The sequence below is a fragment of the Naegleria gruberi genome (assembly GCF_000004985.1).
Source record: "Naegleria gruberi genomic scaffold NAEGRscaffold_26, whole genome shotgun sequence".
In the NCBI taxonomy this organism is placed as follows: domain Eukaryota; phylum Heterolobosea; class Eutetramitea; order Acrasida; family Naegleriidae; genus Naegleria; species Naegleria gruberi.
Genome location: NW_003163301.1, coordinates 189,713 through 216,070, shown reverse-complemented (window position 1 = coordinate 216,070; position 26,358 = coordinate 189,713). Strand labels below are relative to the sequence as shown.

At 33.8% G+C, this 26,358-nt stretch overlaps 11 protein-coding genes and 1 non-coding gene across 12 annotated transcripts; 5 read left to right on the top strand and 7 right to left on the bottom strand.

Annotated features, from left to right (window-relative positions):
- Positions 1-34: 34 nt before the first annotated feature.
- NAEGRDRAFT_58152 (uncharacterized protein) lies at positions 35-1,576 on the bottom strand. The gene is made up of 4 exons (XM_002676684.1): positions 822-1,576; positions 591-777; positions 471-546; positions 35-423 (listed from the first exon to the last, which is right to left on the bottom strand). The coding sequence occupies exons 1-4, from the start codon at positions 1,560-1,562 to the stop codon at positions 138-140; spliced, it is 1,290 nt and encodes a 429-aa protein (XP_002676730.1). The 5' UTR covers positions 1,563-1,576; the 3' UTR covers positions 35-137.
- Positions 1,577-1,674: 98 nt separating this feature from the next.
- NAEGRDRAFT_68020 (uncharacterized protein) lies at positions 1,675-2,787 on the bottom strand (the record flags this gene model as incomplete). Its single annotated transcript, XM_002676683.1, has 1 exon — positions 1,675-2,787. The coding sequence occupies one exon, from the start codon at positions 2,785-2,787 to the stop codon at positions 1,675-1,677; it is 1,113 nt and encodes a 370-aa protein (XP_002676729.1).
- A 336-nt stretch (positions 2,788-3,123) lies between these two features.
- Positions 3,124-5,506, bottom strand: NAEGRDRAFT_58151 (rasGEF domain-containing protein; the record flags this gene model as incomplete). Its single annotated transcript, XM_002676682.1, has 1 exon — positions 3,124-5,506. The coding sequence occupies one exon, from the start codon at positions 5,504-5,506 to the stop codon at positions 3,155-3,157; it is 2,352 nt and encodes a 783-aa protein (XP_002676728.1). The 3' UTR covers positions 3,124-3,154.
- Positions 5,507-5,957: 451 nt separating this feature from the next.
- NAEGRDRAFT_t339 lies at positions 5,958-6,038 on the bottom strand. The gene has a single exon. It is a non-coding gene; the product is annotated as a tRNA-Leu (tRNA).
- A 1,302-nt stretch (positions 6,039-7,340) lies between these two features.
- On the top strand, positions 7,341-10,193 carry NAEGRDRAFT_58150 (rab family small GTPase; the record flags this gene model as incomplete). Its single annotated transcript, XM_002676782.1, has 1 exon — positions 7,341-10,193. The coding sequence occupies one exon, from the start codon at positions 7,341-7,343 to the stop codon at positions 10,128-10,130; it is 2,790 nt and encodes a 929-aa protein (XP_002676828.1). The 3' UTR covers positions 10,131-10,193.
- A 1,257-nt stretch (positions 10,194-11,450) lies between these two features.
- NAEGRDRAFT_68017 (uncharacterized protein) lies at positions 11,451-12,611 on the top strand (the record flags this gene model as incomplete). The annotated part of the gene is made up of 1 exon (XM_002676781.1): positions 11,451-12,611. The coding sequence occupies one exon, from the start codon at positions 11,451-11,453 to the stop codon at positions 12,609-12,611; it is 1,161 nt and encodes a 386-aa protein (XP_002676827.1).
- A 2,130-nt stretch (positions 12,612-14,741) lies between these two features.
- On the bottom strand, positions 14,742-17,210 carry NAEGRDRAFT_36811 (uncharacterized protein; the record flags this gene model as incomplete). The annotated part of the gene is made up of 2 exons (XM_002676681.1): positions 17,197-17,210; positions 14,742-17,067 (listed from the first exon to the last, which is right to left on the bottom strand). The coding sequence occupies exon 2, from the start codon at positions 16,722-16,724 to the stop codon at positions 14,742-14,744; it is 1,983 nt and encodes a 660-aa protein (XP_002676727.1). The 5' UTR covers positions 16,725-17,067; positions 17,197-17,210.
- A 221-nt stretch (positions 17,211-17,431) lies between these two features.
- NAEGRDRAFT_79896 (uncharacterized protein) lies at positions 17,432-17,906 on the bottom strand (the record flags this gene model as incomplete). The annotated part of the gene is made up of 1 exon (XM_002676680.1): positions 17,432-17,906. One exon carries the CDS (start codon positions 17,904-17,906, stop codon positions 17,550-17,552), a length of 357 nt encoding a protein of 118 aa, XP_002676726.1. The 3' UTR covers positions 17,432-17,549.
- A 1,112-nt stretch (positions 17,907-19,018) lies between these two features.
- Positions 19,019-19,836, bottom strand: NAEGRDRAFT_79894 (uncharacterized protein; the record flags this gene model as incomplete). The annotated part of the gene is made up of 2 exons (XM_002676679.1): positions 19,286-19,836; positions 19,019-19,236 (listed from the first exon to the last, which is right to left on the bottom strand). Coding segments are annotated over exons 1-2 (687 nt in total), but the record flags the coding sequence as incomplete, so codon positions are not given.
- A 489-nt stretch (positions 19,837-20,325) lies between these two features.
- On the top strand, positions 20,326-22,780 carry NAEGRDRAFT_68012 (uncharacterized protein; the record flags this gene model as incomplete). Its single annotated transcript, XM_002676780.1, has 4 exons — positions 20,326-20,932; positions 20,981-20,994; positions 21,048-22,374; positions 22,422-22,780. 4 exons carry the CDS (start codon positions 20,326-20,328, stop codon positions 22,778-22,780), a joined length of 2,307 nt encoding a protein of 768 aa, XP_002676826.1.
- Positions 22,781-22,932: 152 nt separating this feature from the next.
- On the top strand, positions 22,933-24,150 carry NAEGRDRAFT_68011 (uncharacterized protein; the record flags this gene model as incomplete). The annotated part of the gene is made up of 1 exon (XM_002676779.1): positions 22,933-24,150. One exon carries the CDS (start codon positions 22,933-22,935, stop codon positions 24,148-24,150), a length of 1,218 nt encoding a protein of 405 aa, XP_002676825.1.
- Positions 24,151-24,839: 689 nt separating this feature from the next.
- NAEGRDRAFT_58148 (uncharacterized protein) lies at positions 24,840-25,892 on the top strand (the record flags this gene model as incomplete). The annotated part of the gene is made up of 1 exon (XM_002676778.1): positions 24,840-25,892. The coding sequence occupies one exon, from the start codon at positions 24,840-24,842 to the stop codon at positions 25,860-25,862; it is 1,023 nt and encodes a 340-aa protein (XP_002676824.1). The 3' UTR covers positions 25,863-25,892.
- Positions 25,893-26,358: the final 466 nt, after the last annotated feature.

Below are 26,358 nucleotides of genomic sequence, written 5' to 3'. Positions count from 1 at the left end.
TGGAGTTTTTTATAAAGTAAAGTGGCAGTGTATTGGAAATTTGAATGGAAATTTATAGGGGTGGAATGGAAATTGTCTATTTTGGAAATTTGGATGGTTTGGTAAATTTCCAAATATAGAGTATATTACAAGAATGATTATTGGCCTCTGAGAATTGATTCATATGAGACTTTGTGAGCATTGCTAATGGTCGAATAGTAATATTCAACAACAATATTAAAATCAGATGGATTGAGATGATTGGATCCCAAATCAGAATTTGATTGAACTGAATAGAACCAATAGGATGGAATAAAGAGACAATCACCTTCACTCAATTGGGTTTTGAGAGGTCGTGCAAATCGAGAGAGAGGGTACTTCTTCTCATCTGGACTGTATGGATTGAATCGGACATGATTAGGATAACTTTCATGTGGATAAAGTCTTGTTAATAATTTGTTGTGTGAAATTCTAGTTGAAATTCTACTTACAAATCAACTTGGAATGGATCGAATAAAAGTAGTTCAGACTTTCCAACGATTTGGCATTGAATAGTTTCGTAATTATCTATTAAAATTGATTCAATAATTTGGAGTAGAAAGATTACTTACTCGATTTTAACAATCTAGTTGTTTTTCCAGTGGTAATGAGAGAATGAGTGGAGATGTGAGTGTAGAAACCATTTGAAACAACAGTTGGCCATTTTGGAATGTCATGCTGTAAATGTGGTAACTTTGAAAGGTCAACCGAGAGAAGCAACTTGTATTTGACTGATTGTTCCACAAATTTTTTGAAATTCTTTCATCGTTTCAGTAAATTCAATCTTGTGATTTCCAACTTACCATCATTTCAAATTTAGCATTCTCAATATTCAATTCATGGAAAATTCCATTCTTGTTCTTTTCTACACTGTACATTTCCTCCTGTTTGTAACTCTTCAAATAGTCAACCTTGTACCATTCTCTTTTAGCTCTCCAACCAATTCCAAACTCTTTCAAAACAACTGGCTTACTTTTCAATGTAAAATTCTTAAATAATAGTGATGGTTCAATATCCTTAATTGATTTCACAGATGTATCAAAAACATCCAAATGTCCGCCTTCATAATTCAACAAATGTCTCGAATAGGACAAGTAAAAATGTCTCAACAGGTCAAAATTATCCTGTGTCGTTTTCTTTTCATCAAATCCATCAGGTAAAGGAAATGAAAGAGTATTTTTCATTCTGGCATCTGTCAAATCCTCCTCAACTCTTGTGTCATGACTCAAAAAGAAGAATCCAATTAATATTCCAAATAAAAAACACAAAACTGCCAATTTCCACTTTTTCCACACAATCTCCAACAAGTCCTTTCTTGAAAATTCGCCAGCAAATTCAATAAATTCTTTCGATTTTCGAATAAATTTCCTCGTCCTTTCGTTTTGTATTATTGTTCTCTGAAGATGTTTTGTGCAAGATGTGAATTTTCCTTTCACAATGGCCAGCACTGATTTTCTGGTCATTGCATTAGGATCGGGAAGAGATCCTAGGAATGTGGAGGCTGCTTGAGTTGAAGAAGGAGAAGAGATAGAGGGAATGTCCATGTCTTGGTCTAGATGCATTTTTTTTGACTAAAGTCACATGTCATCTTTCAAAGAAGAATAAGAAACACAAGGAAAAATCATTACAATTTAATTGAGATATTTATTGAATTTTCTAATCAGCAAATCCAGATCCTCCCCAATTATTTCCCGAATCATTACCGCCTCCTCCACCACCACCAGAATCCCAATTATTCGAATTAGAATTCGAACAATCATTATCATTAAATGAAGTATATCCAGTTGATCCTCTATCATCTCCTCCACCATTATTTCCACCTCCACCACCACCACCAAATAATGTACAACATGCACCTTTCTTTAGATACTCAAACCAACTGAGATGTTTCGTCTCTTGATTCTTATATTTTGAAGCAATTCCACAACCAATTGCAAGAACGATACAAATAAAACCTGCCAATGATCCTGCAACAATTGCAAATATTTCGAATGGTATTAAGGTAGTTCCTGATTGGCGGGAAGATTTGGCGGGAGTTGGATATTTCATGTCAACTATTGTGGAGCAATTATCGAATTGTAAAGTGGATGGAAGAAAGTTGACTGTTGAATAGAGGATTGAAACATTCTTGTTGAGGTTTCGAACAGTTCTATTATCGACCGCCATTCCATATTCGAAAGAATCAGGTTGAGGATATTTTCTGAAGGAAATTGTTGGACTAAAGATGAAAGTGGAAATGAGTGTTTCAATAGGTGATTCTGCATTGTTATAATAATAATCAATATCATATCTTGTTTCATTAAATCCACCAATATTAATGAATTTGGTGATAAATTTTGAAGAATACGTGTTTGGTACAATTGTATACGAAAGTTTGAATGAAATTCTTGTAGTTTCAGTTGGTGGAGTTGAAGGACTCAAATACATGACAATATAATCATAGTAATTAATTGTTTCAATAGATGTCCTCATACTATACGTTGCATTATTCGAAAGTAAAGTTACAGAAACATCATATGCATATTGAATTCTGGACCAAAGAACTCTTCCAATCCTTGAATAAGATCCAACGAATTCATAATCGAAATATTCTACAATATCCAAAGCACAGTCACCTCCACCACGAATGTAAACTTCGGACGAAAGTGATTTAATTGAATAGGATTTTGCATGTGATGATTCTACAATGAAAGAAAGTAGAAGAAACAAACAGCCAATCAGATATGCAATTTTCTTGACGTTTGTTCTGTCCACACCGAATGGTTGCATCTTGGTTGTGAACAATTTTTTGATTGATTAATTTCGAATAGCCAAACTAATCTTTAAGAATGTTTTTGTGAAGAGAACAATTAGGAACAATGCAAAGAAATAGAACATTGATAGAATCGCAAAAAAAGAATGGCACATTCGTTTCTATTATTTTTGGGAAATGATTTTCTTTGAAAATTGTAATCATTACTAAATTGGAAATCTCTATGAGGTGAAGGGACATTATAATAACTTGGTATGCACCTCTTTGATCACTCTATTTATGCATGTTTACAACAAGTTCTCTTTCTTCTACAGTTATTTTTGAAATTCTTTACAAAATGAAACTCTTTCCAATAAATTGTAAAGCATGTTTATTTTGAAACATTTATGGAACTAAATCTTCTTTTCTAACAGTATTTCTAGGCTCAACTTGCATTGAAATATCATACACATCAGTAATGTCATGATTTTCAAAAGTTGTCCTCAATAATTCTTGAATTTGTTGAACTGGTCTAATGTTATACGGTGGATTCTTGAAATCCATCACTTCTGATATGGTAGTTGCTACTAATCTTCTCTTCTTCCAATTAATTAATGTTCTTTCATTGGAATTGGATGTGAAATCAGGATTTCCTTCCTCAATCATGATGAGATCGGTTTGATAAACTCCTAGGAAGACATTTAGTGGAGGTTTGGCAACTTTCTTGATGTGATTACGAAGAGTGGAATAGTTTTTCTGTTTCTTTGGATCGACAATGGCAATGGCTTCATCAAATTCCTTTTTTAGAGTTTCGTCTATTTCTGCAATTGTAAATTTGAGACGATGTACTGAGGATTTGTTGAAGGTGGAAGACAGTGCCATTAGAGAATTGAAATTGTTGAGCTTGTTCATGAGAATGGCAAGTTTCATCAATCTGGAAAGTTTCATCTTTCTTTCTCTCAAAGATTCTTCTCTTACAATTTGACATTCTAACCAATTTGATAGGGTTTCTACATACGAAATGGATTGAAGAATATTCTTTGCTCTATGTCTAAGATTTGCCTTTGACCAAGCACAATCCAACAATTCATGTGGTTCAATATTTCTATAAATGTTATGATCCATAAATGTCAATTGCTTTGCCAACTCTTCATCCTTAATATCCCAAATAGATAACTTGGAAGAGAATACATTTTTTGGAACCTCTGGATAAATAAACTGTTCACTAAATACCAGAGTATTGTCCTTACTCTTGAAAACTAATTTTTGAGCTAATTTCTGTTTGAGTTTGTCTCCCACAATTTTCTTATCTTTCATAATATACTTGTCAATGAATAGCAAGAATTCATAAATCATGTTATCATTCCAATCCCATGAGAAGTAATCTTCAATCCATTTGATGAAAACAGCACTAGTTCTCAATTGGATCTGAATTCTCTCACTGGATGGAATACGATTTGGAACTTGATATCTTTCACATAATTTCTTCAAAAGAATTCCAGGATCAGTGAAAGAACGATAAGTCACCAAGAAACTTTGAATTCCAATCTTGGTATCTGCTTCAGTGCTTGTCACCATTTCAATCAGTCTATTAAGGGTTGCTGCTTTGACTTCCTTTCCCTCCATTACAATTGAATCTTCATCAGATTGAGCTAACTCTTCCCACAATGGTATTTGCATTTCCTTGACGAACTTTGGATCGTAATGATGATGAATGCTTGCCGTTGGAATCTCACTATCTTTGTTAACATTCACAAAATCTGAAGGTGGTAATTGATATGGATTTTCAGCATCTTGAATTCCGAGACTTAGTAGAGTTTCCATCAGAGTATCCCTATTAGAAGCCTTCTCAGATCTGAAACCATTATATTTTATACCAGTTTCCTTTTCCATTTCCTTAATGGTATTGTAATAACCTTTCTGAGCCATGAATTGATAAATGATTTGAAGTAATCCTTCACGAGGGAGAACTTCCTTATTTTCAACAGTTCCCAAGAAGGTGGAATAGTCTAAAATGCTCTTCTTTTCTTCAATATTGGTCACAATCTGTTGGTCAACTTGAACAGCTGACATGTACTTGAGCAAATTATGAGAGCTAGAGTTTGGTGATTCTGTGAGTGATGACTTCATTGAATCTCTTCCCTTTGAAGAGAGTAGATCCATATTAACAGTTCCTCCTGGATTGTGATCAGTGGCAACTGTTGGAGAGGCAGTACTTCTTGGAGAATTAGTTTCACTTGTCGGTTGACTAGAATTTGTTGATGATTGTCTTGGTTTGATCATTGATAGGGATGGTTGATTATTCAGTGGACGAGACCTTTCCAATAAAGCCAATATATGTGGATTTCTCTTCATTGCCCTGGCAATCCATTGACTTTTGTCAACCTTGTTTTCTGGTTGACTTTGTTTTTCAACTTGGCTCTTGATCGATGCAGAAACTCTCTTAATTTCATGTTGGTGTTGTCTATCTTGATGGCGTGGCTTACAAGTTTCAATTCTTGGATTGGAATCACTCATGAATTGTTCTAAAGTTTGTGGATCGGTTGAGAAATCTTTCGAATAATTTACAAGATTAGGTGGAAGTGGCACGTGGAGGGAAAGGTAGCCCTTTACAACGGCATCTTCACTGTAATTCATTAGTTGGTGAACTATTTGATCTTCTAGTGATGTGTTGGTAGAAGCTGTTGATCCATGAGAAACGTGCTTCTTCACCTCCACAGGGATTCGAATAGTTTTTAAACTTTCGTATGAATTCATTTTTTTGTTGTTGTGGTTATTGTGTGAGATTTATCATTTAGGCTTCTAATTTTCTCTTTTGATCAATTCATTCCACTTTTGTTTTTTCACAGGTATAAATATGGAAAGGAAATTCGTGGTTTTTACAAGATCATCGAATGGTTCCTTGTTACATTAATATCTCTGTATTTTTTTGTTGAATGTTACACTCATAGAATTGTTCATGTTGTGCATGAAGGTTGATCGATAAAAACACATGTTTTGAAATTCTGAAGAGTTTGGTATTAAAGGGATGATTTTGTTTTTGCTGAAAAAATAGGGCAAATCTGAAGGTATTCAATCTGAGGCTATTTTCTCGATGAACATATATCTTCATGGTTTCATTCAAACATGATATATAGGCTACAACAAATACTATCGGATAATATTTAAATATTAAAAAAAGGACAAGCAGAAAAATCAAAAACAAAATTGCAGAAGGTGGGATTTGAACCCACGAAGCTTGCGCAGTAGAACTTGAGTCTACCCCCTTTGACCACTCGGGAACCCCTGCTTCACATTCAAATTAAAAATGGGTTGTAAATGAGACAGAAACACATGGAAAGAGCGTTTCAACAAAGGCTTAATTCTTTTATTATGGGCTTTGAAAATTTGGTGAGCATGGTCAAGCACTTGAATCATTACATGCGTTTTGAAACGTTGTTAAATTCGTTGCATTTTCAAAAATTCCATTATTGTTCTTATTTGTACAATTTTGACCCTTAATAATCAGTTGATTTAGAATCCCAATGCTCTCAATGATTTACAATTGAGCAAACTTTGATATTTGAGTCATCCTATTTTGAACATTTTTGAAAAAACTCCAGTTCAATGAAACGCATCAATTTGCAAGAGTGTATACTCTCCACACAACATTACTCAAACATGCACATGGCATAGATGCCCACATTCAACAAAAAAATCAATAAACAACCAATAACATAGTATTAAGCCATAATTAATTCATTTACATGTAACATGTATTATACACCCAACGATTGATGAAATTACATGAGTAAGCAACAGCACATGTGATTACTAATGTAGATGGTAAAGCACCAGTACTGGTGCCCATCATTGCTTATTTGCCATTACATCATGTTCAAAACAATACAAACTAGCAATAGAGACTGAACAACATATGTATACTCCAGCAACTATTGGCATGTTTAATTCTATCAATTAAATCACATCATCTTGCTCCCATTCATAATGCCACATTTCACCAATAACCTCAACAATCGAATCAAACCCTTCTGCCAAGTGCACCAATATCTTTCTTTTTCCTCCAAGCCTCACACAGTCAGATTAATCAAATTTGTCAACACTAAGGCAAACCAAGAAACATTTGATCAATTATTTCACCAGCCAGCATCAAATGTCTTGTCCATAACGAAACTGAAAAAAAAAAAAGCGCTCACCTTCGAACTCTGTGCACGAACGCAAAGCGACTCGAAAGAAAACACAGAATTTTCTTTTACCGCCACAGCAGCGCGCGTTTGGTTTTTCTTCTTCTGCGTTTATTTGCTGCCCCGATCACCATCATCATCATTAAATATTATTAATATTAACATTAATATTTAGTTAAGCAATAATAATATTCAACACTTTTGAGATATTGTTGTTGGTTAAGATAGAGTTTGAATATTTGTTCTTGTTTGGAAAGCTAAAGAACAAGACGGAACAAGGGATTACAATATATTGTTTAATAGTGACACGAGTGTTTTATATTTGCAATAATATTGTATTGTGTATTATTAGTTAGATTTTTCATTGAAATTCAGAGTATTGGAAAGTTTATTCGAAATTATTAGAAATGGGACAACACGGATCATCAGCACTTTCTGGTTCAAATTCCCAGGATGATGAAAGTAAAGAAGTTTCATCGATACCAACACCCCATCCTTCCAATAATCCATCTTCATCACCGATCATTATGAACAATGATCAGTTAAATTCATCAGCCAATAGTCCTTCTAAAGGATCATATTATGGAAGCTTACGAGTTAATCAAATGTACAGAAAAAATCAAGCAACAGGGATGAATAATTCACCACAACAACAACCTTCAACTCCTCAAGGAATCAACATGTTATCATCAACGAATAATGAAAATAGAGGACTAGTGAATGAACAACAATCTACACCAACAACGAGTAGTGGAATGGATATCCAATCAAAGAGAAGAGAAATTAAAAAGAAAGGAGGTCCTGGGTTGACTTTGCTGGCCACTTCTTTTTCAAGAAGGGACTTTGGACAAGATCTGATTGGAGAAGAAGATACAGATGTAACAACAAGTAGAACAGGAGTTGATTCAAGTGCTGGGGTTTTTACATCATTCAGAACTTCGAGGAATTATTTGAGAAGCCACATGGATGATAGTGCTATAATTTCTAAAAATGATATTGGTGAAATTGTGCATCATCACGCTGATCACCAATGTTTGAGCCTGTATCCAAAATCTCACTACGACTATTATAATAGAAGAATGCATCAATTGATTGATTCATATTTTGAAAAGGAAAACTTTGATTGGACCATACATTTGGATCCAGAAAATGATCCACAATTTTATGAAATTGCCTTCTCAATGTTTGAATCAGTTGTTGTGAATAAGAGACTCTCTCCTCCAAAAACAGTAATTCCCTTCATAGCTCAATATAATGATGATGAGTATGAAGAGGAATCAGATCCACAAATAATAGACGACGATTATTTTATACATTGCGAGCAACCAACCAAATCATCACCCCGACAAATTCAATCCAATTCTGATGAGAAACGAGAGATCATGGGTAAAAAAGGAATATCACCAAGCTGTAGCACTTCCACTGTAGAAACAACAGGTGCCTCAGCCACTACAATGCCCTCTCTTGTGAGTACCACCTTGACAACCTCCTCCACTGTAATCTCAAATGAAACAATGATCATGTCGTCTTTGGCCAATACCACACTCGGCTCTCCTTCCACTTCAATCGCCTCTTCCAATTACCTGTCCTCCCCAAATTCTTTTCAAAGACCAAGAGGAAGAGCATTCCTCATGTTTGGTTCCTCTCAATCTCCTTCTTCTTCCACTCAACAGAATTCATACCTTCTTTCTCCTTCCATGAATTCAAATTATAATCCCACTCCAATTACTCCCCTTCGATCTGATTCTGCAATCTCCACAACTCTTAACCCCTCTACTACCACTCCAAAAACTCCAACACCCTCATCAGAAAAGAAGACCAGCCCACACGATTTGAAATCATCAGAAAAGAAGATCCCAAAATCCCCTCGAGAATGTAGAAGAGAATGCTATTCAAAAGTGTTAAATGCTCGTTTTGAATATGGTGGATGGAAGGATAATTGTGATTTTGGTAAAAGATCGATTTCATTGAGTCAACTCGAAGAGAGCGTACCATATGAAATCATGTTCCACATATTATCCTATCTATCAGCTCCAGATTTGATTGACCTGAGTCGTGTCAGCAGATCTTTCCACTACATTTGGACAGAACATCCATTGTTGTGGATTAGCTATCCATACAATCTCAATAACTTGAGTATGTCAGATTTGAGTAGCAGTTCAGAATTTGCTGAAACCTTTGATGACAGAGAGAAGAAACAAGGATCATCCTTCATCGATCACATTACCCTCAGAGAGTTGATAGAGAGTTCACCATTCTCACAGGAAAAAACAACCATGGTTCTAAGTAGTTGGAAGAATATCTATAAATCCATCTATAAGGGTTATAGAAATGGACCATGGATGAACTATTGTGCATTCCATAACAATGTAAATACACAAAGTTTAGAATATCGATTGAGTATGATCGAAATTAAGGTCTGTCTCATTGGTGATTCTACCTCTGGAAAATCCTCTTGGGTCTACATGTTGAAGGAGGCCATCTCAAATCATTTAGATACAGTAGAACATAGAAGTCGAGTGAAAAAGATTGAATATATTGAATCAACTATTGGCGCTACCTACTTGATGAAACATGTGAAAGTTAATTTGCCAACACCAACGGGTACAGCAGAAATTCAGGAAGATGATGATTCAATTTCATCAGAGGCTGACAGCTATATCATGACAAGGTACAATCCAATCATTTCTCTGAGTGTATGGGACACTTCTGGTATGAAAAGATTCCTTAATTTAATTCCACTCTATTTGAAAGTTTGCAAAGCAATCATGCTCTGTTTTGATTTGAGTAGACCAGAATCATTCGATGATATGTTACAGCTATTCGACAAGTACATTTTCAAACAACAAGCAACCAAATCACCAGAGCTTAACTTGTTAGAAAATAGAAATCTATTTGAAAAGTGCTTACAAAATGAGGATATTTACGTGTTCGTTTGTGGATTGAAATCTGATCTGGAACCTAAAATATCCAACGAAAGAATCACTCAATTCCTTCATTCCTATGGTGGTTCCAGAATCAAACTCTTCACCAACAATATGCTCTACTTTGAATTGAGCTCAATGAGTGGTGAGAATCTCTACACTCCTTGGTTACACTTGGCCTATAGAGTTGCATTGAAGAATCAATCAGATGGTGCAAGTAGTAGTGCAAGTAGTGGAAACACTGCAAGTTCAATAAGTAGTAATGGAATGTAATATCACATGTTTTGTAAACCTTTTTGAAGAAACAACAATTTTGAAATAAAGAGTTTTCTAAATCAAATACCTCTGCCAATTTATATTTCCTTTTCAAAACCTAAATATCGTTCTAATTATTTCCAAAATGGTGAAAACTAAACTTTAATAAAATAAATTTATTATAATATTCAAAACATCATCAAATTAGAACATGGAATATGTACTTGGTCCTCTTGCTATATCCAAAAAAACAACATCGCATTACATTAGTTTATCCAAATTTTCGAATAAATAAATATTTCATCAAACTACTAACCTTGAGCTTCTCTCAAAAGTTGAGCTGTTGAACAACACGAACAAATCACTCCAGTAGCACAATCATTAGTAATATTTCCCTATAATATATTTAAATACAAATTTCCATCACACAAATTTCGAATAAAAAACAACATTCGAATAAAAATTAAAATTTCTATCGGAATGTAACAAGAAGAATAACACAAACCTTGATTCCGTAACTACTTCTAATTGTATGTCTATAAGCAGGTGAAGCAATACATGGAATGAAAGTTGATATCAAACAATTGAAAATCCAAAAAGATCCATCAACATGTGATTTAGCATTTGCCATTGCACAAGGAGTACAAACAAATGAATACATGCACGAGTTTGTATCATCAACACAGTCAAATAAACCTGATGACCAAGTTGCCATTTTTTTTTAAAGTTGTTTTTTGAGTGCTGACTTGTTATTTCACATGTCAGAACATTTTCTTATGGGTGTTGGAATGAGGCTATTGAGAGATATTTCTGTCTTCACTGATTCAAAAAAAATGTGAGGTTTTTTCTTTCTGATGCTTTATAATAATTATTTCTAAAATATTCGAAAATAGTTTAAGGTTTTTATTCGAAATATTAAAACTAAACCCTTAATTGGCAAAATTTTTAATTTTCTAACAATAACATTAAAATAGTAGATCATATTCTTTGTAATCAGATCTGTGGACAAATCAATATTACAATCTAATGAATATGATTGCATTGCAGATCTCCTAGGAAAATTGAGTCAGTCAACTGTGCTATGTGAAAACTTAATAGATCTCAAAAAACTTGTTTGCATTCCCATGTACTATGACTACATTATGAAGTTTGTTGATTATCACTGCCCCAACCAAATATGGAGTTAAGTAAAAAGGACTTCCAATCAGTTCAATTATTAACCAATTTTTCACCACTGACTTTTGACAGCTAAACAATCCTTTGCATGACATATTTAAACCAACATGGATCATTCACTGCTCACTACTAATCAACAAATTTTAAAAAAAATAACTCAAAATGACTGTCTTTTGTGATAAATGTTCTCAAGATGATGAAAAAACCGAAGCAACTCATGCATGTCCAACATGTAAATTAAATTTCTGTGAAGGACACTTGTCATTCCATAATTCATCTGCCAAAACAAAGGATCATGCATCCCAAGTGAAGAGTTTGAATTCTAATAACTGTTCTCATTGTGAAAAGTTTCATGGAGAAACTTGGCCAGCTCAATACGAATGTGCCGAATGTGGTGGTGTGAAATTGTGTGATTTACACAAGAAAATTCACGATCGTTCACCAAAACTTTCACAACACAAAGTTTCCATGGTTGGTTGTAAATCAGTTCCATTCAGTGGTGAATTTAAAAAGGTTTGCAAGTTGGGCGATAAGGACGAAACTAACATTAATTTGGATTATCCAATGACATGTGCAGTTGATGTTAAAAATCAATTGATTTTTGTTGCATGTCATTATACTATTAATGTATTCGATGCCAAAACTCATTTGTTCAAATATCAATTTAAGGCACCTAAGGAAGAAACCATTACTTGTTTGAGAATTGATTACAATGATAATGCAATTGTTTTTTGTAATTCTAGAAAGTGGGTCACTAAAATGTCACTTGATGGAAAGGTTGTTTTCTGGAATAAGTCATTTGACAATGAAACTGGTGACTTGTATTTGTGTGTTGATAGTGATTCAACTGTTTATTTACTTGTTAGTGAATATAGAAGTGCAAATATTAGAGTTTTGAATGGAAAGGATGGTTCTGTAACTAATACTTTGGGTTCTGATTCAAATGGTAATTGTTTATTGAGTAATGCAACTATGGTTTCAATTGATTTGGAAGGAAATTTGTGTATTGGAGATGGAACTAACAAGTATCAATTGGTTTCCATGTCAAAGAAGGGCAAAGTCTTGAACAAGCTCGATAGAAATCACAATTATGGAAGACTTGGAGATATTATTCACTTGGATAATGGTGATATTTTCTGTATTGAAAAGACAAGTGGACAATGCAGAATTGAATTAATCACAAAGGAATCTGGTGTCAAGATTTGTGAAAAGGTCGATGGAAAGAATTTCAATGGATGTGATTTGGCAATTGCTTACAATGGACAAAATGGTGAATTGGTTGTTGCTAGTAAGGAAAATTCTGCTGTTTACATTTTGAAATAAGCTGGATATTATTTAAATTTTGAAATTTCAAAATTTTACACAAAATTGGAAAATACCTTTTTTAGCAAGTGATATTTTAATAAATAAACCAATTTTATTATATTTTCATAAATTTAATCATTGCCGTCTTATTAAAGTCCTGTTCAAATTCATCCAATATCAGCCATTCCTTTTCAAATTGAAGAGTTTCATCCTTAATCTTGCAATATTTTCTGAAATCCTCGAAACATTCATTAACTCTATCTCCATACAGATTTGGCCTAATGGTCAACAGTTTCTTCCTATTAGACAACTGTTGTAAACATTTTAATTGTTTCAGATTAGGCCATTGCCCCTTCTCTAAAATATCCATTAATTCCGTTTCTTCACTAGTGGTAGGAATAAAGTCAAGTTCTGTAAGTGAAGGAAATAATCGAGCCAAATCTCGAATGCTTGTCTACATTTGGTAGAGAGCTTCTTAACAGATGGGATTGGATTTAATTGGTGTGAATCAAACAAATTTGTGTTAAGCTCCAATTCCTCTAAAATTGTAGATTTCTTTAACCATTCTTTTACACAAATGAAAGTATCACCTTCAATTAAGGGGAATACAGTTAAAAGTGGAAAAAAAAATCCAAACATTCCTTTCCAAGCATAATACCAAGAGATCCAATATCCTTAATGTTTGGTGCCATCTTTAAGAATGATTTGATGAAATTCTCGTCCTCATCAATGCATAGAATTATGCCACCACAATTGAAATGCTCCAACTTGTGAAGAGTTCCTCCACCAAATTTAACTTGAGATTTGTTATCAGTTGAAAGTGCTTCAGAAAAATCTCAAGTTATTAAATTGTCCAATTTCAGAAAATAATTCTGCACTAACTTGTTGACAGTTTGAAAATTTCAAATATTCAAATTTTTCGTACCTTCTTCAAGAATTGAAGAATTCCTTCATGAGTGAAATTCAAATCTTCAGCATCTCCACTCACTTCAATATAAATTCCTTTCAAATTAGGACATTTTTCAGAGAGAAATGAAAGAAAGTCATTACCAAAAGGTTAGAATATCTGAATCATTTCCTCCACTAATCACCATATTATCATTTCCATTAAGGAATGAAACTGCAAAAACATTCGAAACATGTCCACCAAATGTTTTCAAACACTTTCCAGTCCAAGTATCCCACACCTTTACAGTTGTATCGTCACTATATATAAAAAATCTCCAAATACTCCAGATTGGGAGCAAGCTTGATCAAATCATAAGCAGTCTTGAGCTCCAAATCTTCATCATAGTTGAACGAATTCTTCTCGAAATGGAGATACTTTAAAGATTGCAGTACTGGTACTTCAATTGAGAAACTCTCGTCAACAATATTTGGACTTGGCATTATTGAGATACTCAATCTTTCTAAAGAAAGAAATTGAGACAGGATTTTGTAAATCTCTGGCCTGTGAAATTCCACTTCATTTAGTACTAACTTCTTCACATCGAAACCAATTGGTGTTGATGTCAAACTTCTTTCTATTATTGATTCCTCTCTAAATTTCTTACATTTTAATGGGTTTTAATAACTGGATGATGATTCATCTATTTCACATGAAAGTTGAACAAATTTCACATTTTCCTTTGGTTGATTAGTTGGTTTGGAAAATAATTTGAAAATGTTGTCATCAATTCCATTCACCTCAACTAGGCTAGCTAATTTAGAAAATGGTTCATTCTTTTCAATCACTTCATCAAATATTCTGTTAACTCGTCCAATTGACTTTGTGTTAACCACTAATTTTCGATGTGTCTGTAAAGCGCGACCAATTGACCATCCAAATGGAGTGTTAACATAGGGATGAATTGCTTGAATATGTTCATTCAATAATTTGTTGATTAATTTACATGACAAACTCAACATGATCACCTCTCCGATATTTAAAAAAGTGGTCATGTGCGAAAATTCGTCTAGTAAATCGAGAATAGATGATGCTACCTTTATCTTTTTAGCATTGTCGCTGTGGGTTTTGACATTTTTTTCGAGTTACTACTGGAAATACAATGTTATTGTAAGTTTCCAGAAAGCGCCAAAAGTTCGCATCAAACTTTTCACGTAAACGCTTTCTGGAAACTTACAATAGAACATCAATACAAGCATGATTTATTTCTTAAGCAAACCAATATCTTCCAAGAAGGCATCTTGAGATGGTTCTCTACCCAAAAATTCTCTCAACATGACACCACCATCCTTAGATCCTCCTCTTTGTAAAATGAGCTTTCTGTACTTCTTACCAATTTCTGGATTGAAGATACCTTGCTTCTTGAATTCTCCAAACATGTCAGTAGAGAAAACTTCAGAGTACAAATATCCATAATATCCAGAATCGTAGCCACCCATGAGATGCCCAAATGAAGCAACTCCGTTAGTACCTTCTGGATTTTCCAATAAGGTAACCTCTCTTCTAAGCTTTCTCCACAAAGCACCACTGTCAAGCTTTTCAGCTTCTTCAGCAGAAGTAAAAGTATGGCAAGTCATATCAAAGATACCAAAGAACAATTGACGCAAGTTGAAAAGTGAAACACCAACATTCTTGGCATCAATCATCTTCTTGATGAGATCATCTGGAAGTTTTTCTCCAGTCTTATAGTGAGATGACAATCTCTTCAAACCTTGAGTCTCCCATCCATAACCTTCCATGAATTGAGAAGGCATTTCAACAAAGTCTCTTTCTACACGAGTACCACTGAATCTAGCATACTTAGTCTTAGACAAGAATCCGTGAGTCAAGTGACCGAATTCATGGAGTAATGTGATGACTTCATCATGCTTCAAGAGGGAGACACCAGTTTCAGCTGATGGTTTGGTAAAGTTACAAACCATGGCAGTGACTGGGAATTGTTCCTTTCCTTCAGCATCAAAGTAGTGAGGAGAAAGTGGGAAGGCAGCAAAGTGGCTATACTTGCCATCTCTAGCGAAAAAGTCCAAATAGAATTGACCCAAATGATCATCAGTTTCCTTGTCAAAAACATTGTATAATTTAACACCTTCAAACCAGACCTTAGCATCCTTAACTTCTTCAAACTTGAGAGAGAAAGTTTCTTGAGCAATACTCAGTAAACCATCAAGAGTATAATCCAATGGGAAATATTCCTTAATCAAGTTATCATCGACACTGTATTGTTCTTCCTTGAGCTTGGTCAACAAGTAGAGGTAATCCCATGAGAAAACTTCAGATCCTTTCAATTGTTTGAGTACTTCAAGTTCTTGTTTACCACCATCCAAAAGTCTATCTCTGAGATTGTACAAGAAGGTTAAAACTTCATCTGGAGTAGCCATGTTGACATCCAAAACATAGTGAGAGTGAGTCTTGAAACCCATAATTTCTGCAATCTTTTGTCTAATCTTGACAGCTTGTTCGAACAATGGAACGTTAGCTTCTTGGCATTGTGAAGAACGAGCAACATCCAATCTACGTCTTGTTTCTTCAACTTTACAGTATTTCATGACTGGCATTACTTCTGGATATTTCATTGAGACAACCCTCTTATTTGGATCTTCTTCAGAGACCTTAAAGTCATTAATGACATCTTCTGGAACTCCATCCAATTCTTCCTTTGTGAAATGGAGGACAGTCTTATCTTCAGAAACATTCTTGGTGAATTGAATGCACAACTTGGAAAGTTGATTCTTCAAATCCTTTACAACTGCTCTCTTATCTTCTGGTAATCCCAATCCATTTCTTTCGTAATCCCTGAGAATTCTCTTCACAAGTCTCTTATCTTCTTCGTCATACTTTTCCAATTCAGATTGCATCTTATCAGAAACATATTTAACAGCTCTATACACATCCTCACGCATCAAAATATCAATGGTGAATTCTGAAATTTTTTCTTCAGCAGCAGAAGCAGCATCTCTGACTGCTTTATCTGGACTAACATATGAAGGGAATGTGACATTATTTTCATGTACAGAGAAGTAGGCTTCATCTTGAGCAATTGGTAAAACGACTGATTGGAAAGTTCTTTCAGATTCTGCAAGCTTTGCAACAGAATCATGAACAGCTCTTGATTTTTCAATTAAGGCAGCAGTTTCCTTTTCAATTTGTTCAGGAGTTAAATCAAAAACCAAATTATTTTGAATCATTTCTTCGTCGTCGTCTTCGTCAAAAACAAATGTTGATATATTTCTTTGTTGTTTAGTACTAGTTGTGATGAGTGATGAATCTCCTCTTACTTTTAGTGTTTTGTTTGTATTTCTACTACGAGGTTGGCTTGGTAAATTACAATTAGAAGGAATTGAACCACTAATATTGGTGTGATAATTTTTACAAGAGAGTGATGTTGTTGTAGAGGTTTTTCTTTCCAATTGTTGTTGATCAATCAAATGTGTTGCTGCCGATAAAGCTGGTTGTGAACGGTGGCTTACAGAAGAGAGGATTGACTGATTTTTTTTTAGATTATGCTTTCCGAGAGAAGTGATGAGGTGTCTTCATCAAATGATGAGAGAACATTTAAAACATTGAGTAATGAATGGATATGCAAATAGACAACCGGTTAGATAATGATGTTATTTGAGTGTGAGTCGGCCAAATCTGTAACTTGCATCAGTTACTTACTTGTTTCTGCCAATCATTTTTTTTGTTTTTTAGCACCCTATTTTGATAGACTTGATGTTTTTGTGTGGTTGAAGCCGATGGGGTGTGTTATCTTATGTTGTTGAGGAGTGGCAGTCTTGTTTTCCATTGATTGTATATTTAGATTGTCATCATCATCACTGTGATGATTCTCTCCTTTTGTTAATATTTTCAATTTTGCTTCATTATTCTCTTCAATTAATATCATCACATCAGGTTTTTAAATAAAACAAACCCTTGTTTATTGATAAAAGGACACGGAATAATCTAAAATCACCGATTATTATTCTCGGTGAAGAGAAAATTTAAATTCTTCTGAATAATACAAAACTAATTTATCTGTTTTCAGCCATAATCTTCAAAACACGAGTCTTGATGTAGTTCTTTTGATATTCAGTCATATTGTTAATTTCATCTCCAAATCTAGCGTTGATGAGAGCATCACTTGTTCTATCGTTAGAAACGAAAGCTCTAATATAACCTGGATAACCGAGAACAGCAACAAAAAGAAGAGGGAAACGCCATCTGGTTGGCTTGAAGGAAAGATGAGGAAGGTTTCTAGTGACGAAAGCGTTGAATCTGAAGACACCGTTCAAGTTAGCATGTTGAACGAGGAATTTTGGCAATTCCTTCAACTTGATTTGATGCAAAAACTTGTTGTCAAAGTCGGTAGGGCGAATCTCTCTGGACATTTTTTATTACTTGCAAAAATATTTTTTGAGGTTTACAATAGAGACTCCCTCCAACAAGCCTAAAAACACAATATAGGATGTAAAATTAAAAGACTAGTATTACACCTAGTATTTATTTTGAATTTAATGGTGTAATTATTACACACCAAGTGAAGTATGATCCTCATCACTGCAAACAATCAGCACCTAGAGCGGGAAGGGAAATATTTTTAACACACAACAACCAAATTTTATTCCAAAGCAAGTGATGCTGATGGAGCCATTGATGAGTCAATTTTCCACTTGTTAAAGTTCTCAAATAACTCATGTAATTCCTCATCACTTTCATCGATTTTGTTAACTCTGGAGGGTGAATGACCCATTCTATCAACAACTCCTGTTACCTTAATTTGTTTCCATGATTGGAGAATAAAATCAAATTCTTCCTGAGATTTGATTTTTAAAAAGTCATACAGTGCAGTCTTTACATATTTTGATTCGTTTCCCTCGTATAGCAGTTGTAAATGTTTCTGAGAATCTATTTGATAAATTTCATCTTTGTAAAATAGAAGGAATTTTTGTAAGAGTTTCGAGTGGTTATATTTACAGGCAAGGAAAAGTGGTGAGTGTCTCATGACACCAGATTGAGTATTCATTGGATTATTATTTGAATGTAAAAGTTCATGGTTTACATTAATGTTACGATTAGTTATCACAATACTGTTGGGATTACTACGGTAAATACTCAATAAATAATAGTGATAGATTAGTGAAGCACATTTCATGCTATTTCCTCCCATAGCATAGTGCAATACACTGTTTCCAGCCAAATCCAATCCGACCAAGTTTCTTACAATTCCAGCATTTTCCATATATTCATGTAAAATTGTTAATGCACTCAGCAATGTTTCATACATTTGATCTGATGGCTTTGCTGCTGCATATTGTAATGTATTAGTTTTGAATTGATCTTTCGAGCATATCAATTCCACAATATTAATTATAGTTTTTCTATTCATATGAGTGATTGGAGAGTTGGCCATAAATTGAGATAAAAAATCCACAGCAAAAGGTTTCAATTTTTCTTCAATAGCAACATGAAGAAAGCTTTGTTGTCTTGAAACACTAATCTTATCGAAGGGTATAAATTGTGATGAGAGGAATTGTGCAGTATCAGAGTAACGATACTTGCACGATAGATGAAGAGGTGTGCTTCCAAACTTGGTTGCTTTAGAGCACATTGCTTTACAAAATTCCATGGTCCTAGGATGTGAGAAGAGGAATGCTAATACATCTACTCGGCCAAATCTCGCACATTCGTGTATAATTGTCCACTTGTTACAAGTTTCTCCTGGAGAAATGAATAAGTCAATTTATGAGCTATTTGATTTGCTACTTACCTAATAATTGAAGTTGTGATACTTCATTGATCAGTAATTTTACACATTCCAAGTGACCAAATCTACAGGCATAATGCAGCGGAGATCTTTGAAAACTTCTATTCTTTCCATGGGGTGATAGAAAGTTGGTAACACTCGAGCTTGAAGAATCTGATTTTCCTCCATAAAAGAAGGAAGCTATTTTTGTTAAAATATGTAATCCCGAAATACTAAACGAATGAGTACTATCTTCATCCTTATTATTTGCCAATATATTTTCCATTGTCAGCGAACCGTGTTTAAATCCTTCAATTAATAATTTTAAAGTTTCATGATCTCCTTTTCTACAACACGTAAAAAAGTTTGGTTGTGGAATGTAATGTCCTTCATCGTCCTTTGTTATTGTTATTTCCAATGATTTAATTACTGTTTGATTGTTAGAATCTACAGTCTTGATGGAAAATTTTGTTTTATAGTCGGAGCTTCCCATTATTGATCATTAACGTTTTAAATATTGAATTATGCCAACCAATCGGAACCGATAATTATAATAATAATTTAATATATGGTTTCAATGAAGGATCCAAAAACGTTAGAGTTGGCTATTTTTTTCAATTTTATTTTAAAAACAAAAATCAAAACTCGAGTTCAAGAAGAACACACTATGGTGAAATAACTTAAAAAGAACATGGACCAGTTTTTGAGTGATGTATTATTTTGATATTGGAGGTTTAATTGTGTGATGATTTTCTGAGTGATCGGAGGACTGTTGGAGTGAATAACAGGATGCATTGATGATCAATTTAAGAGGATCCACACTAATATTACTTTGCATAGGCCTAGTTTCTTGATCAATTAAAGAAAACAAATTTTTCACTTGACATGAAAACAGCCACTCGACTCTTTAATTTTTACTGTTTCTACACCCCTTCAAGTAATAAGGCAAAAATCGTGCGCGCACACAGATCCGCAAGCAAAACAAAAAAGGCCTCAATCCCATCACCGAGTCATCAAGGGTTTTTTTGCTGAGGATTGAATAGCTTGATTATTATCTTAACACAATGGTTAGTGTATTGCACGGAACGAGCATTAGAAAGGAGCAAAAACACAGATGGTGGATGTACAAATTGTTATTTCTCTGCGTTGTTTCTGCTCTTGCACTGGGAATAAGCTTGATCTTTTCCCATACCAACGCACCAATATTAAGGGATGCCAGTTCTAGGGAATATATTCCAGATTTTCCATCCTTTCAAAGGGATTACTATTCATTAAATAACTACTATTCGATTGAAAGTGTTATGGATGCTAAGAATAATACAAATGATGATGAGGATGTGTTGATTCAATACTTTATATCTATTAATGCTTCCACAAGTTGTGATTTTGACTCGGTTCCTTATAATATGACATGTAGTTATCTGAGTTGGAATCAATCGGGATGTGCCACAGACAACAAGTATCTCCAATTGCTTCATTGCACAGATTTGCATGAGGCTCCAGCAGTCTTTTATATTTTGGCTGTTCTTGTGGTCCTGATATGTTTCTACTTGTTGGGTGATACTGCAGAAGCATACTTTTCACCTTCCCTTATCAAAATTTCAAATTATTTGAACCTCTCTCCAAACCTTGCTGGTATTACACTTTTAGCTTTGGGTAATGGTGCTCCTGGTAAGTTGTTTCTTGAATTTTATAGAGTTTTTTTAACACAAATTACAGATCTTTCATCTATTGTAAGTTCTCTAAAATCTCTTGAAATATTAATGAATTAAAATTATTCGATTAGATTGTAGGTATTGTAGCAAATGGTAACACAGAATTTGGTGTTGGTGAACCAGTTGGTAGTGGTACATTTGTGACATCTTGTGTTATGGCTGGTATTGTTCTTTTATCAGATGTGAAAGGATTGGCAAGAAGACCATTCATTAGAGATGTTATCTTTTATATTGTTAGTGTTGCATACACTTTTTATTTATACATTGACGGAAGAGTATTCATTTGGGAATCAATCATTTGTGTATTGATCTATGTAGTATATGTATCAACAGTAATTATTGGAAGAATTGTTTACAAGAGAATCAAAGCAAGAAGAGAAAGACTTAAGGGGCTCCCTCAAAAGGCCTCAAAGCTTCAAAAAACTGCTCTTGGCCAAAGATTGATTGAAGGAAGTGGTGAAGGGGAGGCTTCCAACATTTCAATCCCACAAGAGCAAACACCATCTGAAACTGAAAATGATCAAACCTCTCAAAATCCAGAAAATACACACCAAGAAGTGGAACTTATCGACACAGATGCCAAGGCAGTAGTTGAGGAAGATACTGGAAGTGAATCTGAAGAAGAAGAGCAATGGGCTGGATGGAGACATACATTTATTAGAAATGACATATTCAAGGAAGTTTCTGTAAAGGATAGCAAATCATTGGATCGTGTTGCTACTTCAAGATATTACATTCCTAAAGTTGGTATCATTGAATCAAAGAAAACTGAACATGTTGAAGGCGAAGAAAAGGAACACAAATATATTATCACTGATTATTTCCAAAATGAAAATAGTGATAGAAAGGTTCAAGAACCTACTGATAAGGAAGGAGAAGAGAAAGAGGTAAAGGGCTCAAAGAAATACGTTTTAATGTTTTTGGATTCTATTGGATGGTCAGACATGGCTTGGTACCAAAAGATTACTTTCATCTTATTTGAATGGGTTTGGATTTTGTTGAGAAATTTGACTATTCCAAAGAGTGAAGATGAAGAATGGAACAAGTGGTTTGCTATGTGTATTCCAGTATTTTCACCACTATTTATCTTGATATTACCTGGTTATGATAAGTTTATATTTTTGATTGGAGGAGTTTTCCCAGTTGCTGTGATATTGATTATTGTGGGTAGTTTCTTCTCTGTTATTATTTTCTTTACCACAAGAAGAAATAAGCCTCCAAGATATCATCCAATATTTGTTGTGTTTGCATTCCCAATGTGTATCTTTTGGATATTTATTGTTGCAAATGAATTATTGGATGTTTTGGATGCAGTAGGTTTGAGTGTTGGCATTCCAACCTCAGTATTGGCTATTACAGTTTTGTCTTGGGGAAATTCAATCTCAGATATGATTGCTGGTAAGTAATTATTAATTTAGATGTGTTTTTAATATTTGGACTTGAAGATATTGTGATTTCAAAGCAAGGATATCCTAGTATGGCTCTGGGTGCTGTATTTGCTGGACCTATGCTTAATTTATTGATCGGTTTATTTGTTGCCTTAACATTTAATCCTATACAGTTGACAAAGTTCTGCTTCCCTCTCACTGAAGATCCAACAGTTAATGTTTCATTCATTTTCTTGCTGATATCACTAATTTCATCCGTGATTGTTGTTCCTGCTTTCAAATTCAGAGCTCCAAAACTGTATGGTGTTTATTTGATCGGACTTTATTTGATTTATCTTACTTTGGCTCTTTTGGCAGCTCTTTATCCACCTGTTACTAAAGCATTTACATGGAGAGCAGAAAATATGTGTCAATAAATGTTCACTGTGTTATGAAATTGAGAGAAATATGAAATATTGACTTTCAGGATTGAATAATTTTACAACTGCAAAATGCAAACTGATTAATGAAAAAAGTTCAACCAATCCAGTTGACCAAATACAAAAAAATCATTTCCAACCATTAAAAAATGTCACCACACTATGGACAAGTGGTTATTGTTTTAGATTCCACACCGATCAACAAGTTGTCAACCAACTTTATCAATTTAAATCATACCATGAACAAGACAAGAGAAGAATGTTTACAAAAATTGAATGAATATTGGAAATATTTAGTGGCCATTCATGGACCAAAGATGATGAAAAGAAAATTTGTTTTTGAATTATACAATTCCATCCCGACAAAAGAAATTAAAAAACAATTTTTATTAGAATATCTGGTAAAAGATTACCATTTTCCATTTATACACTCTTTCATGGAAGATGAAGATTTTATGCTTCAGGCCATTAGGAAAAAGAAAGAGATGCTCCTCTTCCATTGTGGCTTGTGGAAAAAGAAGAGTTTTGCCTTAAATGTTGTGAAATATTCAAAAGATGCTTTAAAGAAAGTGGAATGTATTGATTTAGATATAATTTCATCAGCTCTTGAATCAAAACCCAAATCTCTTCAGTTTTGTAAGACAGATATTCGAAATGATAAGGGGATGGTACTGAAATCTTTGGGTAAAACTTATGGAAACATTATATTCATTGGAGAAACTCTATTAGATGATGTTGATATATTGAGGAAATGTCTTTCAAAAAGTAACACTTTCAAAAGTTTGAAAAATACCCTGAGTGTTATAGAAATGATGAAAGAAATTGTGAAGAGATACCCACTATCTATGTTGAGGTTTTACAAATGGCTGAAAGACGAAATTGAATTTGAGATAAAGGAATATGATACAATAATGATTAATGGAAAATTGTATAAGTATCGTATTGAAATGCTGAGATATGTCGAAGATGTTCAAATGGCAAGAAAATTCATAAGATTTTCAGGTAAAAATTATGATTACTTTAATGAGATTGTAAGAGAGGACGTTGAAACATTCAAATTAGCAATGTCTACTGATTGCCAAAATGTTGTGAATATTCCAGAAACTATTGGACAGAACAAAGAATTAATTAATTGGCTATACGAAAATGACTGTTCTAATAGGATTATTGACCATATTATTAGTAATCGTCCTAATGATGATGAATTGACCAATCATTTATTGAAAAAATATGTAAGTGATGTTTTGGAGAAAAAAAGACCTTTTGACATTCCGCATTACTTGCATAATCATAAGAATCTGTTTCGTAAGGCAATTAAGATTCAATTTTGTTATTTTCATTTAGTAGACAATTTCTTGAGGAAGTAGTTCTGGATGAGGAATTAATATTTGAACTTATATTGAAAAATCCTAAAATTCTTATTTTTTTACATGGATTATCCAATGACTTGCTTGTCAAATGTTTTAAAGCGAATCCAAATATATTTAGTGAATTTAATATTGGCCAATTAACTAATCTGCTATCCTCTCGTGAACATCTTCAATCAATTTTCAAGGTTGATCCAAATCTGGTAGAATGTGCATTATTGAAAGATGTGTATCTTGATGAGAAAATATTAGAAAATGTTCTCTCAGTTAATCCAAACCTTTTCCATCTATTCCCAAATCTCAAAGTCAATTTTAAACCTTTGAGTGTCCAAAGATTACAGTACTTTGAAAGGATGGCCATTAACAATAGAGTTAAATCTGCAAGTCAAAGCCATTTGATGGACTCAACAAATAATTGCATGATTGTATGAAGCTGAAAGAAAATGGTTCATGAATTCAACATTCACAGGTACTCTACGTTTTCGAGCACCAATTTGGAAGTAATAGCATCTTTGCTGGTTAACCTTTAACTATAATGAATATTACAATAATATATTACTATTACAAAATGTAAAATGGAAATTGTCAAGAAAGAACATTAAAACAATATATTGAATAAAATTAGAAAGATTATTTGATGAAATTATTTACAAAATTAATGTAATCATCAACGTTTTAAAACAAAAAAAATGATCAATCACGATAATGATGAAGATAAAGTTTCTTTCACCTTCTTTGATTTCAATCAATCCGAAGTCTGCAATCCTCTCTATGCTAAACTTCGTGAAAAACTTTCGTCCAACAAAAAGAGCAAAACCTTCTCCATGCAATTTACTCCCCACAAAACGATTGGCTATCAAAGGCCTGTTATTACCGAGGATGGAGATGTGGAAGAAGTTTCTGATCAAGACAAAAAGTTGAAACTTCATTATCCTTCCGATATTAAAATTGCTCGCCATCATGGTTGTCTTGTAATTGCTGATGATCATAATGATAGAATAGTATTTCTCAATTTGGATAATTATCAATTGAGGACTGAATTTACTTTGGAAGAGAGTGTCACTGATTTTTGGATTGAGTCTGATAGTGCTGGAAATGAATATATTTATTTTGGAGATAATGGAATTACTTTTAAATTTAATATTGCCAAATTGGTTGAACATGCACAAGTAAAGTTGAAAGATATAGAGCCCATGTGGAAGATTTCTGAAAAACTGTCTGGATCTATAATGGTAATACATGATGCAAGTAGAAAGGAAAAGGTAGTATTGAGATGGAACAATGATGCACAAGGATTAAATGCTCATAGAGATTGTGATGGTTCTCTATTGGCCAAATATCCAGTCCTGTCATTATGTGATTCTCCTGGACTGTTTGCCATTTCAAATTCAGAATTCATTGCTCTCAATCACGAATCTAATATGGTCTTTAAAATTACATTAACCGATGGCAAATGTGAAAACTCAGACATGTTTCAAGTACAAAATCCTTGGAAACATCCACTTTCGGTTGCAAAAGAATTGAGTCAACATAGAATTTACATCTCAGATTATGGAAATAAGAGGATTGTTGTTTGGGACTTGTTGCAGGAGTGTGAAATTAAAATTCACCACGAGGAACATCTCCATCCATTTGGAATTTTCTATGACGATCAATCTGGACTACTCTATGTTGTCGATCAACAAGCTTGTATCATTCGAGTGTATCAGTAAATACTTTGTGGACAAACCACAAGATATTGTAAACTAGAGTCTCCAAATTGTAACAATCGCACGATTTTAGCCTTTGGCAACATGTTCGTCATCCTCCCCAATGAAGAGAAGCTCCTTGTTGAGTCTTACAACTGCCAATTTAATGGAAACCTATTGAAAAATATACACTCCTTCACACAAGATGCACTGCATTCATCAAGTATAGTGAAGACAAGAAGAATCTTTTCCTTACTCATGCCACCTGGGCTCCTTATCAATACATGTTGAGAATTTACAAACATTACAGAATTAATTTTAAGGATGCACCTGTCAAGTTGGTCAGCTTTTCTTCATCACCTGGATGGTTGGCTAGTGGTGATGATTTCTTACAACAAACTCCATCTATAACCAAACATTTACAATTATGTTACATCAGAAACTGTATTATATTGGATGAGAAATATTGTTGCAAACAGATGCTTTAAGGGAATTGAAAGAAATTTCACATTTGGTGAGA